Source organism: Adiantum capillus-veneris, chromosome 11 (assembly GCF_014529385.1).
Source record: "Adiantum capillus-veneris isolate H3 chromosome 11, ASM1452938v2, whole genome shotgun sequence".
In the NCBI taxonomy this organism is placed as follows: Eukaryota; Viridiplantae; Streptophyta; class Polypodiopsida; order Polypodiales; family Pteridaceae; genus Adiantum; species Adiantum capillus-veneris.
Window position 1 is genome coordinate 97,520,495 of NC_140941.1, and position 19,486 is coordinate 97,539,980.

A 19,486-nucleotide genomic window follows, 5' to 3' on the forward strand; every position below is an offset into this window, starting at 1 on the left:
AGAGCAGCTTCGGCATTAGCAAACACAGCAGAACCCCTTCACAACAGCAGATCAGCCCTAGCGTTAGTGGATTTTACCCAGCAGTAGATTTTCAGCCCTAGCGTTTTTGCATCTGCAGACACTTCAGCGTTTTTGCAGATCTTCGCGACGGAATCTCCACAAGCACCAGCGTTTTCAGTTTTCAGTAGTCAGACTCCGCAGTAGAACCCCCAAACCTCGCAGATCTCACCTTCCCGCAGCACATCCTCGCCGCACGGTCAGATCCCGCGTAGTTTGCAGATTCAGCGCGGAAAACGCAGCTTTCAGCATCTGCGTTTTCAGCGCGTCGTCGTCGTCGTCGTCATCGACATCATCACCGACATAGAGTCGAAATTCAACAGATAAAGATTTGCAGATTTAAGCCATTAGCATTTTCAGATTTCAGCCCGTCTTGTCGTCGTCCTCATCGTCGGCAAGTCTAAAGCATTGTAGAGATTTGTGCAATCATAAGTAGACTGCTCTCGCCATAGAGAGTGGGGCCTTCGGAGGAGGGTTTGACAACATTCTGGTGTCGTATTCTTCTCTCTCTATCTCTCAGTCTCAGTACCTTCATTCACAGTATTCACCACTTTGTTCGTGTCCATTGCACTCTCTCACTAAAGGAACGGAAGGCTCTACCTTCCGTAAGTAAAAGGAACCCTTGAGCACAATTCGGAGCACTCATCTTGAGCAAAGTTCAACATTCACTTCCGCTGCACCTTACATCCACACATGATTCCAAGCTGTAAGCACAAAAGGAATTCCGCCTTGCTGTGTCTCATAATCGCTCTCTCTCTCTCTCTCTCTCTCTCTCTCTCTCTCTCTCTCTCTCTCTCTCTATATATATATATATATATCTATATATATATATATATATATATATATATATATATATATATATATATATATATATATATATATATATATATAAGTAGAATTGTTTGCTATTGTTATAGTTACATGGGACGACGGGTAGAGGTCGGGATCAGGGACGGGGACGGGACGGCAAAAGTCAAGAAACGGGGACGGGGGTCGGGATGGCAAAAAAAAAGAGTTTTTTTGGCATTTTTTGACCTACACACATGCCACACACATAGAGCATCACTTTGACCACAAATTTACACTAAATAGACCAAAGAACATGAGTCATATAGACGCAAATGTGCTAATAAAACATCGAGAAATGAGGACCCAAAGGGTGGCTTTTATAGCCATTGAGGTGCTTCAAAGTTCAAACATATGGCTATTGGAGAGGAACTGGCCACTAGAAATGATCAGGTTTTCAAATTTTAAAAAAAGTTCCCTCCCATCCCCTGTCGTCCCCTCCCATCCCCTGCCGTCCCATATCGTCCCCTGCCGTTCTCGGGACGTTTTGCCTGCGTTCCCACTTGGCAGCCCTTTTTCCATCCGTCCCCACCCGTCCCCGTCCCGGAAACGGGCGTCCCCCATCCCTAGGGTCCGTCCCCTCCGTCCCCTGTAATTATGGCTATTGTGAATTCACCTTCTGTGCTTAACGTACATAAAGATTTCAGTGGTATCAAAGTTCAGTTGATTGTTCTTCTACGAACAATCCGATCCTTCCCATAGTAGCAAAGCACGATGGTTTCTGAGTCTACCTCTCACGAAAGTGAAGAGGAGAACAACAATGAAGAAGTAGAGCTCGAGAACGACATCAAAGAGAAGGAACTTCTTGCAGTAATTCATGCATTATCCACTTGGAAACATTACCTTCTTGGCACCGTTCATGTTGATCATCAAAGTTTGAGATACTTCTTGTCACAACCAGAGATGTCATACAAACAGATGAGATGGGCAGATTTTTTATCTTTCATTTTCAGATTGTTATGTAGAGAGGAAGAAGAATGTCATTGCAGATGCCTTATCTCGCAAACCACAAATTTCAACAAACACTTTTTTATCATGAGTTGGATGACATGCGACAACAATATGCTAAAGATCCCGATTTTCAGAGCATTTATGACAACTTATAGGATGGTGAGGTTGTTCCAGGTTATGCTCTTAAAGAAGGATTTTTTATGAAGGCCACTAAGTTATGTGTCACACGACAACTTAGACAGAAAGTGTTGATTGAATGTCATAATCCACCTATTTCAGGGCATCGCGAGATTGAGGCTATATTAAAAGCAGTAGATACTTCTTTTGGCCTCAACTCAAGGTAGATGTGGACACTTTGTGCGTACATACTTGGTATGCCAAAAAGTGAAGTATGACAGACATAAAACGCTGAGACTACTCCTACCTTAGCCGATTCTAGATCGACCATGGGAAAGCTCTCTCTCGTCTCTCTCTTTCTTTCAGTTCAATTCAGTTCTTTCAAGTTGAATAAGAGAGAGAGAGAGAGAGAGAGAGAGAGAGAGAGAGAGAGAGAGAGAGAGAGATGTCAGGTCCCAACCCTCAAGGGCTCTATTGCCAGAGCAAGTAATTTCTTTATTCTTGCTTTAATGCTCATACAATGACTGAATGCTGAGATGTTGATGCTAATGGGTACTGATGTTGTGGTACTTGATGACGACAATGTCGACGACGACGATGAAGATGGTGTCGATGACAACGAAACGCTGATTTGATCTGATCTCAATCTAATATGAAATTTGAAAACGCTGAACTGATCTAAGGCTGAATCAAAAAATGTGGTCTGATCTAAAATGATGCGATGCTGGTTGAAAACGCTGATCTTGTCCTGAAACACGATAGGGCTCCTGAGGTGCTGCCTGACTATTGGGTGTCTGCCTCCTTGTGTCCCTGCCTCTTCTGCTTCTACTAAGCGCCCAATGGGTTTCTTTTATAGTTCCTTTAGCCATTTGCCCTACCTACATTCCAACAAGGGTAAATGAAAAGTCACTTATTAATGAATGATCTATAGGAGGTGGTTCACGCGGTATTACGACTGCGTAATGAAATATTGTCTTGTGCAAGACAGGGTATGCAAGTGTGACGGGCCTGGGCATGCACGTCTTGCTAGAGGCTCACAAGGGTGCCAGGCTCAATCCTAAGCTACTGGATCATGCTAGACTGTGGCAGAACCTGTCCGCGTAGCGTAAGTGAAGTGCGCACGTGGCATCCTAGAATTGGAGTTGATCTCTTGAGACAGCTAATTCCAGTGTTGGACGATTTCAGCTACTAGTGTGGGAAGATTTCAGACAACAGACTGGACAAGAATCAGAGACTAAACTGAAATGTGGATACTGAAATAAGAATCTGACTTATGTACTGGAAATAAGGTTTAGAGTCAGATTCAGATTCAGAAGACTGGACGAGAAGTAAGTATAACTGAAATATATGCCATGATTGGGATTATAGATCAAGATTACAACGAATATGATTACAGAGAGAAAGTACAGCCGACAATACTGCCAATGATTCTCAAGTACAATTATAGCCAAGGCGCTAACCCAAATGATAAAAACTGCCAACCCGATTACAATGTAATGGGCCCTATTTATACACTTCGGGTTTACTGTAGTAATTACTATAGTAATTACTAAGTAATTCGCTGCCCATCTTCTAAGAAGACGTTCCCACATAGTGACTATCCAACCGTCTACATCCTTCCCTTCTTTCTTGAATTTTGGCAAGATTCCAAAATTTCTGAAAAATTCCCTTGTCTGATTCTAATGTGAGACTGAAAAATCCATCATCTGGTTCTGATGTTGGGATGTCAGCTTGACCACTGATAGAATGTATAACCGGCCTATACAACGTAGAGGGCGGTACTATTTCAATTACCTGTTAACTTTACACAGAGCACTGAAAAGGGAAGAGAACACAGTTGAGTCCAGCGACTAGAATGTCACTGCGCACACGAGACCGACACCCTGTAGGCCTCAAAGACTGGCGCCCCTTTCGGTATTTCTTTATTCAAATTAAGGTAGACGATCCGACCACGTAGCACAAGCTTTCACAAAGCTGTCCAAACCTGGTGAGGGCTGAAAACGCAGGTTTTCGACCGGATTTCGATAGCATAACGGCACAAAAACCCCTGTAGGTCAAAAACACCTGTCTAGGACGGATTCCCTCGATATCTCGAAGCTTTCTGGTGAGCTGTCACAGAAATTCAGCGGGCTGTAATTCTCTGTTTTTCACTGCCGGGAGCCCAAAAGCCTGTACACGCATCCCAAGGCTCTCACGAGGCTCCCCCGATGTTCCCTTGCAGTTTAGGTGCGAAACCCTAAACCTGCAGAAAAACACAGCAGGCTGTAATTCCCTGTTTCGGATCGTTTTTAGCGGAGCGAACACGCCTACGCGTGTCCCAAGGGCTCCCGCACGCAATGGGACAGTTCCCCTGTGAATTGGACGAGCTTTCACGCGAGAAAACTCTCCAAACTCGCAATCTTTCGTGATGGAACTGTGCGTACCTGTGGGGGATTAGCAATTAGCTAATCCGGTTCCTGTTCAGAAGGCTCTTGCCTTGGCAAACGCGCATAAAACCCAGAACTGTACATAGGTCAAATGAGAAGCCCACTAGTGGGGCATAACATACGGTACGTAGGGGAGAAAGAGAGCAGTATGTAGCGTGCGGGGCATCACTCCCGTCACCATACTGTGCATAGAGGGCAAGGTAAGCATTCCATAGCTTCTGTACCTGCTACAATCCACCTGAGGCTGAAAATGGCGCCCCCTTTGTTGATATGCAGCTTGTTTTTGCCTCCCAGAGTGGCAAAATCGCTCATAGGCTGACACGTCGCCCAGTTTCCGAGTTTGGGCTTTCCCTGCTAAAAATATCTCAACTGGTGCGTCAGTTGACTTGGTAGCAGAGCAATAAAATGTTCCCCTTGTCATTCCAGAGCTAATGACGCGAACACATTTTCCGGTCAAAAATAGCAGTTCCCTAAATTTTAGGAGATGCTTCCGTGGCGTCCCTATCAGTCTCCTGACCATCATTGAAGACTACCATTTGACCAACATCTACAATGTGGGTTAATTTACTGGCCCCTTTCAACTTATAAAGTTGCAGTGACTTGACGATTGGCCCAAATTCCAATTTGGCACACACGAGCTTCCATACTCATCAGAATTCAGTGCTAACTGGCCCGGGCAGTCCCTGTCTGACCGACCTAAATCCCCGATGTGAGAAACCCATTTGGCTGCAGCCGTTTCACACTGGCCATGCAATGTCCACTTGCACCTTTTCAAGGGTTTTGGAACAAACAAGTAAAAATAAAATAAATATATCTAATACTTATTTACGGAAGGCAACAGGAAAAATACACCTCCTGGTGACAAAATGACCATTCAAAGATTACGAGTAGGAGTTCAAGAAGGACCAAGGATTGGACTTGACCAATGATAGAATGGCCATACGAAGATTGAGAGAGGCAGCTGAAAAGGCCAAGGATCGCGAGAGGCAACAGAAAAGCCCAAGGTGAAGCTGTCATCTCGCCCTGCCTACTGAGAAGAAAAGTCGCCACTGAATTCTGAGATGGAACTACCCAGTATCCTTCCATTGGATCGTCTTCCGTTTGCCTTTGCCCTTTGACCTGGACGGTGGCTGAGAAGTCCCAGTACCAGCATTCTCCTTTTGAATCAGTCGGTAAATGGCCTCCTGCTCAAGCTGATCCTGCCAGTCGGTGGTCATCTCTACTTCATAAGGCGTGAGAGAATGATAGGTTTTGGTGTCAGGATCATAGAGTGTACACCTGCCCTTGCTCAGTCTGGTTTTGACCAGCTTATGACAATGCGAAGCAGTATGGATCCATCCTTCTGGAAGAGGCTGATTAGTTTTGACTCGAGCTTCGAAAAGAATCTCAGCCATCTCCCTGTACTATGGTGCTAGACCCGGCTTTGCTGCAATGTCTTTTTCAGGCAATTTGGAAGATTCGACCATAAGTTGTAGCAACTGATTAGTAATCCTGGCCAGTCCTCTGACTTGAATCTTCCACTGACCCATACACAGCTGAATCCTTTGCATCTCCTCTTTTAGTGTCTGAATGTCATTGATTTGGAGAGCATCATTGAACAACGTCTGCCAAGTCTTCCATTCCACAGTTGATCACTCATACCAATCCTGAAGCTCATCAGTAATTTTGAAGTATGTGAGACGATCAACTGGTTCTTGATGTTGAGGATACAGCGCTGGAAAGAATCTTGGCAGCTCGGTTTCTCTTGCTGGAACAGCATACAAGAGAACTGGAGAATCAGACACAAATTCTAAGAAATTGAGAACAGCCTAGTTCTCCTGCTGCATCATCTTTCTAGTGATTCTCACTAGCTGGAACAGTGTTCGGAGAGCAATTGCTTGTGCTCCGACTGACATTCGCGTCCGAGGTCCTCTGCTAGTGGCTATCTGGTCCTCAAGAATGGCTTTGACTCTCTGATCCAAAACACCTCTGGCAGTTTGCATTTGCACCAAAACTTCCTTGAGTTGTACCCTAACATCCTTCATACAGCGGTAAGTTGGTTTGTTACCCAGCAGAAGTTCCAATTCCAGGGCTAAGGAACGACAATCTGCAGTAGACTGCCTTTGCCAGTGCGGGTTTGTCACTCTCTCATCATCATTGAGTATCCATTCAGGAACTCGTTCCAGCACCAACGGGACTGTACTGGGATGCGCAGGTAGTCGGCAAGCTTCTTTATCATGGAAAGCTGCTGATTTCCAATGTTCTACCATTTCCCTGGCTCCCACATATAGCTTTTGAAATCTTTCTAAGTCAGTCAAGAGATCATCATCCTCTAGATACTGTTTGGTGATGGAGGCATGTTGATGTCTCAATTGCCTATTCAGGGTAATGAGCTGCAGTGAATGCTGATGATCAGCAACTGGTCCCTCATCCTGTACTTTCATTTTCCCTTTAGCATCTCTGCTCAGATGGGACTGATCAGTTGGCTAATTCCCAGTGTGACTGGGTTGCTGCTCTTCAGTCTGCTGATTACCTGATTGGTGCTCTTTGTCCTGTCCTTCCTGCTAGCCCTCATTCTGGTCTGGCTGTGACTGGCCTCCGTCATTTGGCACTATCCCACCAGTACCAGGTCCTGGAGGTGGAGATGGTGGTGGGGCATCATCATTGTCCTATGTATGCCCAGCTTCTTGATCATCCTCCTCCTGATCAGCTTCATCTTCTTCGTCTTCTTCGTCCTCATCCGGAGAAGTCTGTTGCTCAATATAATCCATTATAGCTTGGTTCATCAGAGCATTATTGTACTCAATCACCTTGTCCTGCAAAATCGCTCTGCATACATCAAGGACTTTAAATTTTCTAAATTGAAAACAACATTGCCTGATGGATTAAAAATTTCAGATAAGCTGTTATAAATGTATCTTTCAGTCAGAGAAGCCTTTAGAGCTGTATGGTGCAGTAGCAATTTTCTGAATTCCGCCCGCTTCATCTTGAGCATTGTTTCAGCCCGCTCCGCAGCACTCAGTGCTTCATTCCATTGATTCTTGATGAGCATTATTTCAGATTCAACCTTAGCTAGCTTTTTGTTCAACAACTCATTAGTCCTTTCTGAGTGAGTTTCCAGTACCCTGTGTTGTATGTTTTGCTCTTCCTGGGCTTTCTGGAGCTTTTCAAACTGATGTTGTGTTTCTGTCAAGTCAGCTTTGAGCTTTTTGACTTCCTCTTTTGATCCAGCAGCCTCCATCAGTTGTCCCATACAACTGACAACTGACAATGGTATTCCAAGAAGACTGTATAAGGATTGAACATCTGTCTTTGACTGTGGTTGGATCAGAATCAATAGGCTCATATATTGCCACTGGAGCCACGTAGGGTAGAGTTGCATAATCAGCTTTGCTGAGCAGAAGATGCCCTTTCAATTGCTGAGTCTGCACTTGCTGCAACTTATCCTGTTTTACAGGTTGCAGAAGGTTTCCAGTATCTGTAGGAACTCCACCAGGCAAAGTCGAGAACGCTGGACCTTTCCCATTGTCCAGTTGACTCTTGCCTTTGTCCCCTGACTGGTATGCTATCTTCTCAACAATGGCTGGCTTGCCATGATCTTTCCTAGACCCAGTAACAACTAAATTTTTTACAACTAACTGGTCAGGCACAGTCTGCTGAGCAGATTGCTGCTCAGTCTGACTTACTACAGCTTTCTCAGTGGTTACTGCCTTGACCTGGCTTTCTATCTGCTTCAAAAATTCACTGCTTTTTGTCAGTGTAATTTTTGGCTTCTTTGAACTGCCAGCCTGTTCTGCAGTTGCTTTCCTTTTCACGTCGGTTGAAATGGTTTGACTGTCTGTTTCCTCGTCGTCTGAGGACAGTTCAATGTTCTTTGGTTCAGAAATTGGCTTCTCACTCCAAGCCTTCTTTACCTACTCATCAGCATCTGCTGCATTAGCCCAATACAGGAATTGCCAACATACCAAGCTTTGAAAACAGTTTGAGATTTTAGTTTGGCAGTTTGCCGGAGTACATTGTGCGAGAGAATTTGGCAAAGATTAATAGGAACCTGTGGATCCAAAATCTTGGCCAATAGCATAGCAAACAGTTTTTCAAATACATACGTTGGGTTGTTTTTGAGACTTACTGCTTCGGCTACAAACCTGTAAACAGTGGAGGCTTCCAGTCCTGCTACTGGAACTCCTTGAGCACTTGCCTTGCGCTTTCGTCTAGCCGTTTCATCCTCCTTCAGAGCTATACTTATCTGTTGCGCAGTTGCCACAGAAGGTTTGGGCTCATTGGGCATTCGGAATGCAAATGCTATGGCTTCTGCTGTTACTGACACCTTCCTTCCATTTACCATGGCATTGCCATCTTCAGCATCGAAGGAACCAAGAACTTGCTTGATGATGTCTGCATCAAAAGCAATCCTTGTAGCTTGCAACACAACTCGAAGATCCCAGAGTTGTAGCAGAGTCATCGCTTGATCAGTAAATACATAACGCTGGATTTTACTGTACGGGATAACAGGAAGGCTTGCCTTTGCCTCAACAACTATGGCCTGGGTTTCCTCAAGAGACTCTTGCATCTTCTCTGAGCGTTTCCTTCTACCCATACACTGTGAGGTCAATGACGATGAAACAGGCGAAGGAGAAGATGACTTACTTGTCGTGTCGAAGCCGTTTCCTAGTGTCGCTGGCAAGACTATCTAACAATCAACTGTCTCGTCAGAGATCGAAGTTTGCGGCTGCAACGAAGAAACCTCGCAGCTTGGCGATGGCGAATGGTTAACAGGAGGGAAGCGTCGCGCAGGGGATTTATGAGGAAAAATGCTAACTCGCCTGACTATTATACCTGTTCGCCCCATAAAAGCTCCACCACTCGCCGCTCCTAGACTTTTGTGCGTCGTTGCTGTCGTAGCAGACATGCATTGGACAAGACTGCGACCCATCCTTGAAATGATTAGCACTGGCGTGCCATTTGACCGTTGAGTGCTTAAAAATTGGAAAGTGTATCCATACTGGTACTAGACTGATTTCCAGTCTGGCTCGACCATACCGGTACTGATTCTAAGGTCAGCCTGATCTGGTCCTTCTGGTACTGGTTCTGAACCTGGAACTGGTTGCACATGAAAAGGTCCAAAAATGTCTGATTCCGATATCTCTTGATCAGCAACCTCCAGTTCCTTAGTACCTTGTTCCGGCTCAGTTTCTCTGGTCTCTGAATAATAAAGCTTGATCTTTGCTTCATTATCTACTCTAGCAACATCAATCTCGATAAATCTTTGAGTCTGACTGTACCATTGGAGAAGACCCAGTCTACCTCAAAAGGTCCTGCCCAGGCAATTTTCAAGTTCGGCTTCTTTGGACCCAGTCTAAACAGATATAGAAGCACTAAGTCTCCTTTCTGGAATTTTCGAACTTTAATTCGGCGATCATGCCAGTGCTTCCTTCGTTGTTGAACAATTTCTTGTTTCAATATAGCCCTTTGCCTGAGTTCATCTAATTGCATCAGTTCATCCAGCCTCTTCTTAAGATAATGGTTGAAGTCTAATCCATACTTCACAGCCATTCTCAGACTGGGGATTACAAACTCCATAGGAACCACAGCTTCAGTACCATACACCATTCTGAATGGTGTCATTCCAGTAGTTACCTTATAAGTTGTCCTACAAGCCCATAGAGCAGTCTGAAGTTTCAAATCCCACTGATCTGGTTTCTTTTGCACCACTTTTGTGAGAATAGTCTTTATTGTCTTATTGCTACTTTCAGCTTGTCCATTGCATCTGGGATAGTAAGGAGTAGATTTCCGATGCTTGATTGAAAGCATATCCAATAGGGTTTCCATAATGTCATTGATAAAATGTGTTCCTTGATCGGTCACAATCTCTACTGGACATCCATATCGGCAGACAATATTCTCAAACAGAAACCTTGCAGTTGACTTGGCTGCGTAGTCAGGAAGAGCCTTAGCTTCAACCCACTTGGTAACAAAACAAGTAGCCATTACTATGTACTTGTTCTTCCTGGGAGTCACCTTCTTAAAAGGTCCCATAAAATCCAGTCCCCATTTCATGAATACTCCCAGTGGTTGTATTGGCATCAAGGGAGTCATATCTGCACTTGTTGGTCGACCCATTCTTTGACATATGTCACAAGTTTTACAAAAACTTCTGACATCAGCAATCACTGTTTACCACGCTTGCAAAATCTTTTTGTAGGTTACTTCGTTGGGAAAGTGTCCACCAGACTCACCATTATGCTCTTCTGAAATCACTTGCATTCTTCCTTCCATAGGAACACATCGTCGAAGTATACCATCCACACCCAGTCGATAAAGTAATCCTCCTATGATAGTAAATTTCAAGCTTTTTATGATCAGAGCTTTCTTTTGATTCTGCTTCCAATCCTCTGGAAAGGCACCTTGGGAAAGAAATTGATAAATATCATACCATTCAGGATCCACTGATTCTTCTGCCTCTAACTGAAATAAATCAGCATCCACTGGCTCATCTCTCAAGGGTGATTCTGAATATCCTTCCGTACTTCTTGAAAGAAAATCAGCTCCACAATGGTTTCGGCCCGGCTTATGGAAAATTCTGAATTCAAATTCCATAAGGAACATCATCTATCTTATCAGCCTGCCTTGAATAATGACTTTGTTAATCAAAAACAGAAGAGCTTGATGGTCTACATAAAAATGGAATAACTTTCTCAACAGGTAACGCCTGAACTTCGTGGCGCTAAAAACCATTCCGAGGGCTTCTCTCAGTAGTAGTATAGCCTTGTTCAGCCTGACTGAATCTGCGACTTGCAAAATAAACCGGATAGTCTGTTCTGCCATCTGGCTGAGCTAATATTGCCCCCATTGCCAATCCTGAAGCATCTACATGTACGTGGAAAATAATATCCCAATTCGGCTGCCTAAGGACTGGTCTACTGGTAATGGCTTTTTTCAAATTCTGGAAACTCTCCTCACACTCAACAGTCCAGTTGAACTTACTGGTCTTCTTTGTAAGCTCATATAGTGGTACTGCTTGAGAAGCAAACTTGTGTATAAATCTTCTATAGAAATTCACATAACCCAAGAAAGAACTCAACTCTGAAGCAGTTCTGGGTGCTTTAGCTTGCTGGACACACTGTATTTTGTCATTGGCCATCTCCATTTCATTGCGGGAAACCACATGTCCCAGTAGCTGTCCCTTCCATACTAGAAAAACAGATTTGAATGGATTCAAACAAATCCTCTTCTCCTGACAGCGTTTAAAAACCATCTCTAGGAATAGAAGGTGATGTTCCTCATCTGAATAGACAATGAAGTCATCCATGAAAATGGCGAGGAACCAATGAAGAAATTCATTAAACATCTCCATCATACACTGCTTAAAAGTAGCTGGTGCATTGCACAGGCCAAAAGGCATCACCAGATACATGAAACCTCCCCACTCAGTGATGAAAGTGGTCTTGGCTCTATCTTCATGAGCGATCTGTAACTGGTTATAGCCGCTATAACCATCCATGAAGCTATACATCTCATATCCTGCGATCTCATCAAGCAACATATCAGTAAAAGGTAAGGGAAATGGATCCTTAATAGTCTGGGCATTTAGTTTCCTATAGTCGACACAAACTCTCAATTTCCTGTTCTTTTTGGGAACGACAACTATAGGAAATAGCCAATCACTGCTTGCCACTTGCGTAATGAACCCAGCCTTTAGAAGATTATCAATCTCCTCCTTGACCTTCTTTGCATAGTTGGGGTTCATCCGGTATCTTTGCAATCTTACTGGCCTAGCATCCGGTTTCAGTGGTATTCGATGCTGACAGACTTCAGGATCTACTCCCTTCATATCTGTATGTTTCCAGGCAAACACATCTTTATAGTTCTGGAACATTTTCCATGCCTTTTCTTTCATTGCCGAGTTGAGGTGCTTGTTAACCTTGATCATTCTCGGATTTTCCTCTGATCCCAGGTTCCACTCTTCTACTTCCTGATCGTCTGGAAGCAGCCAATTTGGTCCGCCTCCTTTTCGTTTGGTCGATTCTTCAGCGTAGTCCCAAGATGGTCCATTCATTTCTGAATCATTATTCTGATCCAGTGGGTACTCTTCAGAACATACTGGTTCCTCTACTATACCAGTATCAGCTGGTTCCTCTATCCTTCCAGTTAGCTGAACTGTTCTTTCCCCTGCATTGACTTCGGTAAACTGATCACGGAATTGTCTCTTCTGCTTGTCAGCCTGCTCTTTGTTCAGCAAGACTGCATTCAAGTCGATTTCTGCCAAAGGGAATATGTTCATAGCGGCTAGCGTTCGCTCGATTTTCTTGGCTCTGTTACTTCTGACACAACTCCTTTGGCCTTAGTTCCTTTTTCTAGCTCCTGGTATTGTTGGTCTGGATTTGGATTCTGCCACTGGCCCCTTCTATGGTTAAAGTTTGGTTTGCATAGTCATGAACAGCATCTGTTGTTCTCAACCATGGGCGCCCTAGTAGCATTCCATATGCTCCCTGCACATCTAGGACTAGGAAACTGGTTTTGAATTTCTCCCTCCCAACTCTTATCTGCATGTTTTCAATCATACCCGTCGCCTGTACGACTCTATGATCTGCCATTCTTACTTTGAACGGTGCTGGTTTCATATTAGTGATACCCATTCTTTGCTGAAGATGGGCTCCCATTATGTTGACTCCTGTCCCTCCATCCAAGATAACGCTTCAGAGAGGTTCCCACTGCTTCCTGACCTTGAAGTCTACCTAAATAAGTGGAACTTCATCATCCCGGACAACCATCAGGTCCACTGTTCTGGCCTCTACCTCAGTCTTCCAGCGCTGTCTGATAAAGTTGGCCACCTAAGGCAAGGTCTGTCTTATATCCTCCAGCTCTACAATCAGCTTTTGGATTCTATCACAAATTTTCACATGAATTTCTTCTCTCTCTTGGTCAGACTGATTGTCAGAGCTTGAAGAACTAGTATCTTCACACTGCCATTCTTCTTTTGCAGTGCTTCCACTCTTTCCATCCACTCCCATTTCATCAGCTAGTCCATGTACCACAGCCAACATGGTCTCTGTCATGGCCGATACTGACTGATCTTTATCAGTCGATTGGGCTGGTATCCTCTGAATGACTATAGCTTTGGAACTTTCTGGCTGCTCTGGCAGCTTCTTAGCTAAATCCTCCGTGATTTTAGCTGCTAGTTCCCGCTGCTCTTGCCACTCATCTACCACCTTTTCTTTACCTTTGGCCTTCCAAACTTCCCTTTGTTGAGCCCACTTGCTGCCTGTTAGGATTGACTGGTACTTTTGAAATGTCTGGGATTTCTTCAATGACTACTCCCTTGCTTCTGGTAACCACCCTGACTGGGACTGGCTCTGGTGCCTTAGCCTCAATAGTAGTCGTTACAGGTGCATCTGGACATTGGGCTGCAAAATGACCATACTTCCCACAAGTATAGCAATTCATGCTCTTGTTCTCGAAATTGTCTCTTCCTCTTTCTCTGCCCATTCCTGGTTGGTATCTGCCACGTCCTTGACCAGTACCATTGGTACCTGGTCTCTCCTCTTGAGCTACTTTGACTGGTTCTACCTTCACTGGTTCAATGTAGGCAACCACTGAAAGATCCTTTCCTTTCTTAAAATGGTGAATTCTGATGCCACAATTATTCCATAGGTGACCAAAACCCTTGCAGTAGGTACATTGTGGACATTCAGTGGAGATATGGTCCTTGGATTTGCATCTTGAACACCAAGTCTCCATCTTTCGGACTGGCTGTCTTGTGTGGCTAATTTCTGCAATTTGCCTCGCCATCTCTTCAATTTTCTTGGTCCATGATCCCTTCTTTGATTTCTCCTTTGCTCGTTCATTGAAGCTGCTCTCGGAGCTACTGGACATTTCACTGGAATCAGAAGTTTCAGTAGCAGAGCTACTGCTACTGGTCCTTTGCTTCTTGTGGCTCTTTTCCTTCTTAGCCTGCTGTTCCAGCTTTAATGCCCTTTGGACCAGATCATTGAATTTTTTTGTAGGGGCTGGTACTTCTTGTTCCCTAAGCTTCTTGCTTCTGAACCCCTTCAGGAACCATGTCCTCAATCTCTTCTCAGAGGGCGGTTCTTGCAACTGCCAGGTTAGCTCTTTTATCTTTTCCACATAGCTGACTGACAAATTTCTCTGTTTGATCTTATCTAATTCACAGAGAATATCTTCGTCCCCTCTATTGTCGGAATATTCCAACCTGAAGGCCTTAAGCAATTTGTTATATGATCTTAGCTGGCATGCAAGGTAATGATAATACCATTTCCTCGCTGCCTCCTTCAAGATTTGTGGAAAATATTCCCCCCAATCATCTTCATCAATGTTTTTTAGTTCAGCATACTGCTCGAAAGCTTGTATGTGAACATCTGGATCATCCTTTTTCCCACCTTTGAATATTGGAAAGGAAATCTTCAGTGAAGCTGTATAATCATTTCGATTACTACTGATCCTGCCACTTCTCTTCTTGGATTCAGAATGACGCTTGGGAACCTTCTTGCAATTGTCAATGTCACCATCCCAATCAATCTCTGTCTCTGTCTCAGTGTCAGTGTCTTCTCTATTTTGTCTGCTAGAAGTACGGTGACTTCCCTTACTGCCCTTGGTATCCTCATCTCTCTGGCGAGACTGAGAATTCTTGAAACTCTTTGCCTTCCGTGCTTCCCATTCTCCCTGTCGGCATCGAGAATGACTGGAGTGCTGTGAGTCCTGCGCCACATCAGCCTGACTATGCTCCTCCTAAGTCTCAGTGTCAGTCATTTTCTCTTGCTTAGGGTCAGACTCTCTTCCTGACTCCTCACGAATCGGGTCCACATGAATGGTAGATTTCCGGCCACGATTGGATTTTGGTGCCATTGCTGAAAACTTCAAACTGGGAGAAGAGTCTTTCAGTCAACGAGCTTCAGCTCGAGCCACCGTGATCGCCAAAATGGAATTGGAGCTAATCTCTTGAGACAACTAATTCCAGTGTTGGAAGATTTCAGCTACTAGTGTGGAAAGATTTCAGACAGCAGAATGGACAAGAATCAGAGACTAGACTGAAATGTGGATATTGAAATAAGAATCAGACTTATGTACTGGAAATAAGGTTGAGAGTCGGATTCTGATTCAAAAGACTGGACGAGAAGTAAGTATAACTGAAATATATGCCATGATTGGGATTACAGATCAAGATTACAGCGAATATGATTACAGAGAGAGTACAGCCGACAATACTGCCAATGATTCTCAAGTACAATTATAGCCAAGGCGCTAACCCAAATGATAATAACTACCAATCCGATTACAATGTAATGGACCCTATTATACACTTCGGGTTTACTGTAGTAATTACTATAGTAATTACTAAGTAATTCGCTGCCCATCTTCTAAGAAAACGTTCCCACAGTGACTATCCAGCCGTCTACACATCCCCTGTTAGAGGTGAGGCACAACTACCGAACTTCTATCTATACTTCTAATGGTGACTGCTTCTGATGCATGTGGATGCATAACCAATGAAGATTCCTCCAAACGGGTGGATATTGTGGATGTAGATATGGTGCAATGTAAACACCTACCATCAAAGTTGTTAGGTAGCCTTACTACTGTCGCAGAATACCAGCCTTCTTGTTGACTTTGCCTTGCAAGCAAGTACGACCACTCGAATAGTCTTGTCATGAAAACATGTGCGTGAAGCTGAAAGGTAAGGGTGCTCGGAGTTAATTCCAAGGGTTTTATGTCGACGGAAGTGGATGGACGCTACATGCAAATGCAAATGTAGAAGAGGTTAGGGATCCTGTCTCCAACTCCTTCCATATCCGCACAAGAGGCAAGTAGATCTTGGTACTCAAGACCCAGGTTCTCGTGTATCCGATGTCGATCTTCCTTCAAAGACATGGCAATGAAGATGGGAGCTAATAAGTCCATGGTCGGGACTCGAAGATTCTTCCATGAAAAAAACTGGGAGTGGTTCTTTGGGTTCTTGGTTCTGCTTGGATTCTTGATATTCTTGGTTCTGCTTAGGGTTCTTCCCTTGAGTTTGCAAAGCCGAAGCACGCACAGAGCTTTGATACCAATGTCAGGTGCAACGGAAGTGTTTATGAATTTAGCACGCACAGAGCTCTGATACCAATGTCAGGTGCAACGGAAGTGTTTATGGATTTAGCTCGCATCTAGTACTCCGCACAAACACAAGGGATACTTTACTTCACTTGAAAGAACTGAACTGAACTGAAAGAAAGAGAGAGACGCGAGAGAGAGAGAGAGAAGAGACGACACACGGATGTCGGGTCCCAACCCTCAAGGGTGTTGCCAAAGCAAGTACTTTCTTTACTCTTGCACAAATGCTCATACAATGACTGAATGTTGAGATGTTGATGCTAATGGGTACTGACGTTGTGGTACTTGATGACAATGGTGTCAACGACAACGACGATGTGAAGGCTGAAATTTGAAAACGCTGATCTGATCTGAAATCTGAAAACGCTGATCTGATCTGAATTTGAGAACGTTGATATGATCCGAAATCTGAAAACGCTGATCTAATCTGAAATCTGAAAACGTTGATCTGATCTGATCTAATCTAATCTGATCTAAAATCTCAAAACACTGAATTAAACTAAGGCTGAATCAGAAAACGCTGGTCTGATCTGAAATGCTAGCAATGCTGGCTGAAAACGTTGATCTTATCCTGAGAAAACGCTAGGGTTCCTGAGGTGCTGCCTGACTGCTGGGTGCATGCCTCCTTGTGTCCCTGTCTCTACTGCTTCTACTAAGCACCCAATGGGTTTCTTTTATAATTCCTTCAGCCATTTGCCCTATCTAAATTTCAACAAGGGTGAATGAAAAATCACTTATTAATAAACGACCTATAGGAGGTGGTTCACGCGGTAAAATGCCTGCATGATGAAATGTTGTCTTGTGCAAGAGAGGGTATGCAAGTGTGACCAACTTGGACATGCACGTCCTGGTAGAGGTTCATAAAGGTGTCAGGCTCAATCCTAAGCTACTCGACCATGCTAGACTGTGGAAGAACATATCCACGTAGCGCGAGTGAACTTTGAGATCTCAAGAAGCTTTGGATGCTCTCCCTCCTTGTGTGAAAAAGGTATGGAACGATCCCATAGTAGCTTTCAAATATGTGAAAACTTTAGGACAAAAATCTTTTAACTATAGTGACAATGGATGTAATCTCAAAAAGCAAAAAAGGCTAGCAATCTGGAGTATTGATTGCCCTTGTAGTAAAACTACCTTTTCTTCTTACGTAAATGGAGCTTTGGGTCATGTGGTTACTGCTGATTGTTCTATTCTTCCTTCGAATTCCTTAAAAGACCTTCTCTCAAGAGGTACTAAATATAAGCTCCCTTCCTCGAATGACTCTTGTCTTCTCAAAGCCATAGAGAAAGGAATTTCTATTTTCGTAGTAAAAGTTTGAGGAGTCTTTAGGAGTTCAAGGTGTTTTTACCCATTAAAAATTTGTAATCCTTAAGAAAGTTTCTTTGAAATTAGCATCTTGCTCTAGAAACGTTTCTTCGAGAAGAAGTAGCTTATCTTCTTCTGATCGTGGTGCTCTTAGAAAATTTCACCGTAATTTTGTAATCTCTTACGTAGATAAGTGCTCTAATAGCTTTGTTGTTACGTGCAAAAAGTTCCATTTAGAGTGCTTGTTAGGTGAAGTAAACTCTCAGACTTACAATGATTGTGATCTTTTGATGCAAGAGGTTATCATGAAACATCAAGACTTTTGTAAGTCTTTTGGTTTGAAGTGTCAGCCTACTTTAGCAATGCACTTGCAATGCTCATTCAAATGAGTATATGTCCATTTTCGGAGAAGCTCAATGATCCTTACATAAAAAAGCATCATTGTTTTCCACATTAGCAATGTGTAGCCTGTAGTGAGAATTTTGTGCCTTGAAGATATCCTATCATTAAGAAGATTCTATAACACTCCACACATCAAAGCCACTATGTGTTGTTTTCGTCTTTGACTATCCTTAACAGCTACTTTAGCAATATAATTGCAATGCTCATCAAAATTAGTGTTTAACGCTTTGATACACGAGCAAATTAACAAAATGAAGCAACTCCCTACTTCTATCACTATCTTCTACATTCCTAAATTACCACAATATTATACAAGCTGCAAGCATTTCCCTTCTACCTTCAGCAGCAATAGCTTATGACATTGCAACAATATTCTAGAAGATGGAAACATTTCTTTACTATCATCCTGGCGAGGAAAATACCAAGAATATTTTGGTCTGTGCACTCTTGAATAGGTGTGGGAAAAACAACATACCTTGTTTTTAAAGTGCTTGGTGTTCTTGAAAATGGAGGCATGATAGGCGTCCATGCGGACGGAGTCAGAGAGCATCTCCTTCTGATGGTAAAGGAAGGCATAAGTGCAGAAGTAGTTAGCAAAATCTGCTCCTTTGTCAACAACGGGGCCGGCCATGGAAGCTCCACCAGCTCCTCTGCTCATACCTTCAAATTCAATGACGTCCGCTTTTTGCCCTAAATGCGAGCTGGAGAGAAGAAGAGAAGAAGAGAGAGAAGGGGGGGGGGGGGGGGGAGTTTTAACGTCAACTCGAAGTGGTGTGACACTCTTGACTTTTGACGGGCCCTTCAAAATTTCAAACCTTTGGGCAAAGGCTAAGGCTATAGAGATGCCTTCTCTTTTTGGGGACTAACATGGTTTTAACTTATTTTTGCTCATTGGGTTTTTATCAAGAACCATTGTGTGACATGATAAGAGTGGTAGGGCATGTGCCAACCAATAGAGATTGGTAGCCTAGTGGAGCTAAAGCTAGGGATTGGCCACGTGTCGGGTATACATGACCTTATCATTTGGAGGGAAAAGATAAGACCTCCTTTTAGGGTTTCTTTAGAGGACTCCTTAAGGGGGGGGGTAGTGCCCTACTCTAGTCAGTTCCGGATCTGGTCTTTCCTCCCATAAGATCGAGACCTTTGAGTCTTTGTTATTGTAGTGTGTTGCTTGTACCTAAGTCTGCATGTTACAGACTGAGAGCCTACAACACACGAGGCGTGTTCGTTTTGACCTCTGTCTGAACCACCTTTGACTCTCCATTATGCACACCTTTCATGACATTGGCCTACGGGGA

The 19,486-nt window shown here is 43.7% G+C and overlaps 1 protein-coding gene across 1 annotated transcript in view; it reads right to left on the reverse strand.

The window, feature by feature from the left end:
* PRMT10 (protein arginine methyltransferase 10) overlaps nt 1-18,907 on the reverse strand; it is a 59,021-nt gene extending 40,114 nt beyond the window's left edge. Inside the window, exon 1 of the mRNA XM_086523424.1 lies at nt 18,664-18,907. Coding sequence (XP_086379550.1) covers nt 18,664-18,846 — 183 coding nt within the window. The 5' untranslated portion in view covers nt 18,847-18,907. The remainder of the gene's footprint in view (nt 1-18,663) is intronic.
* Nucleotides 18,908-19,486: the final 579 nt, after the last annotated feature.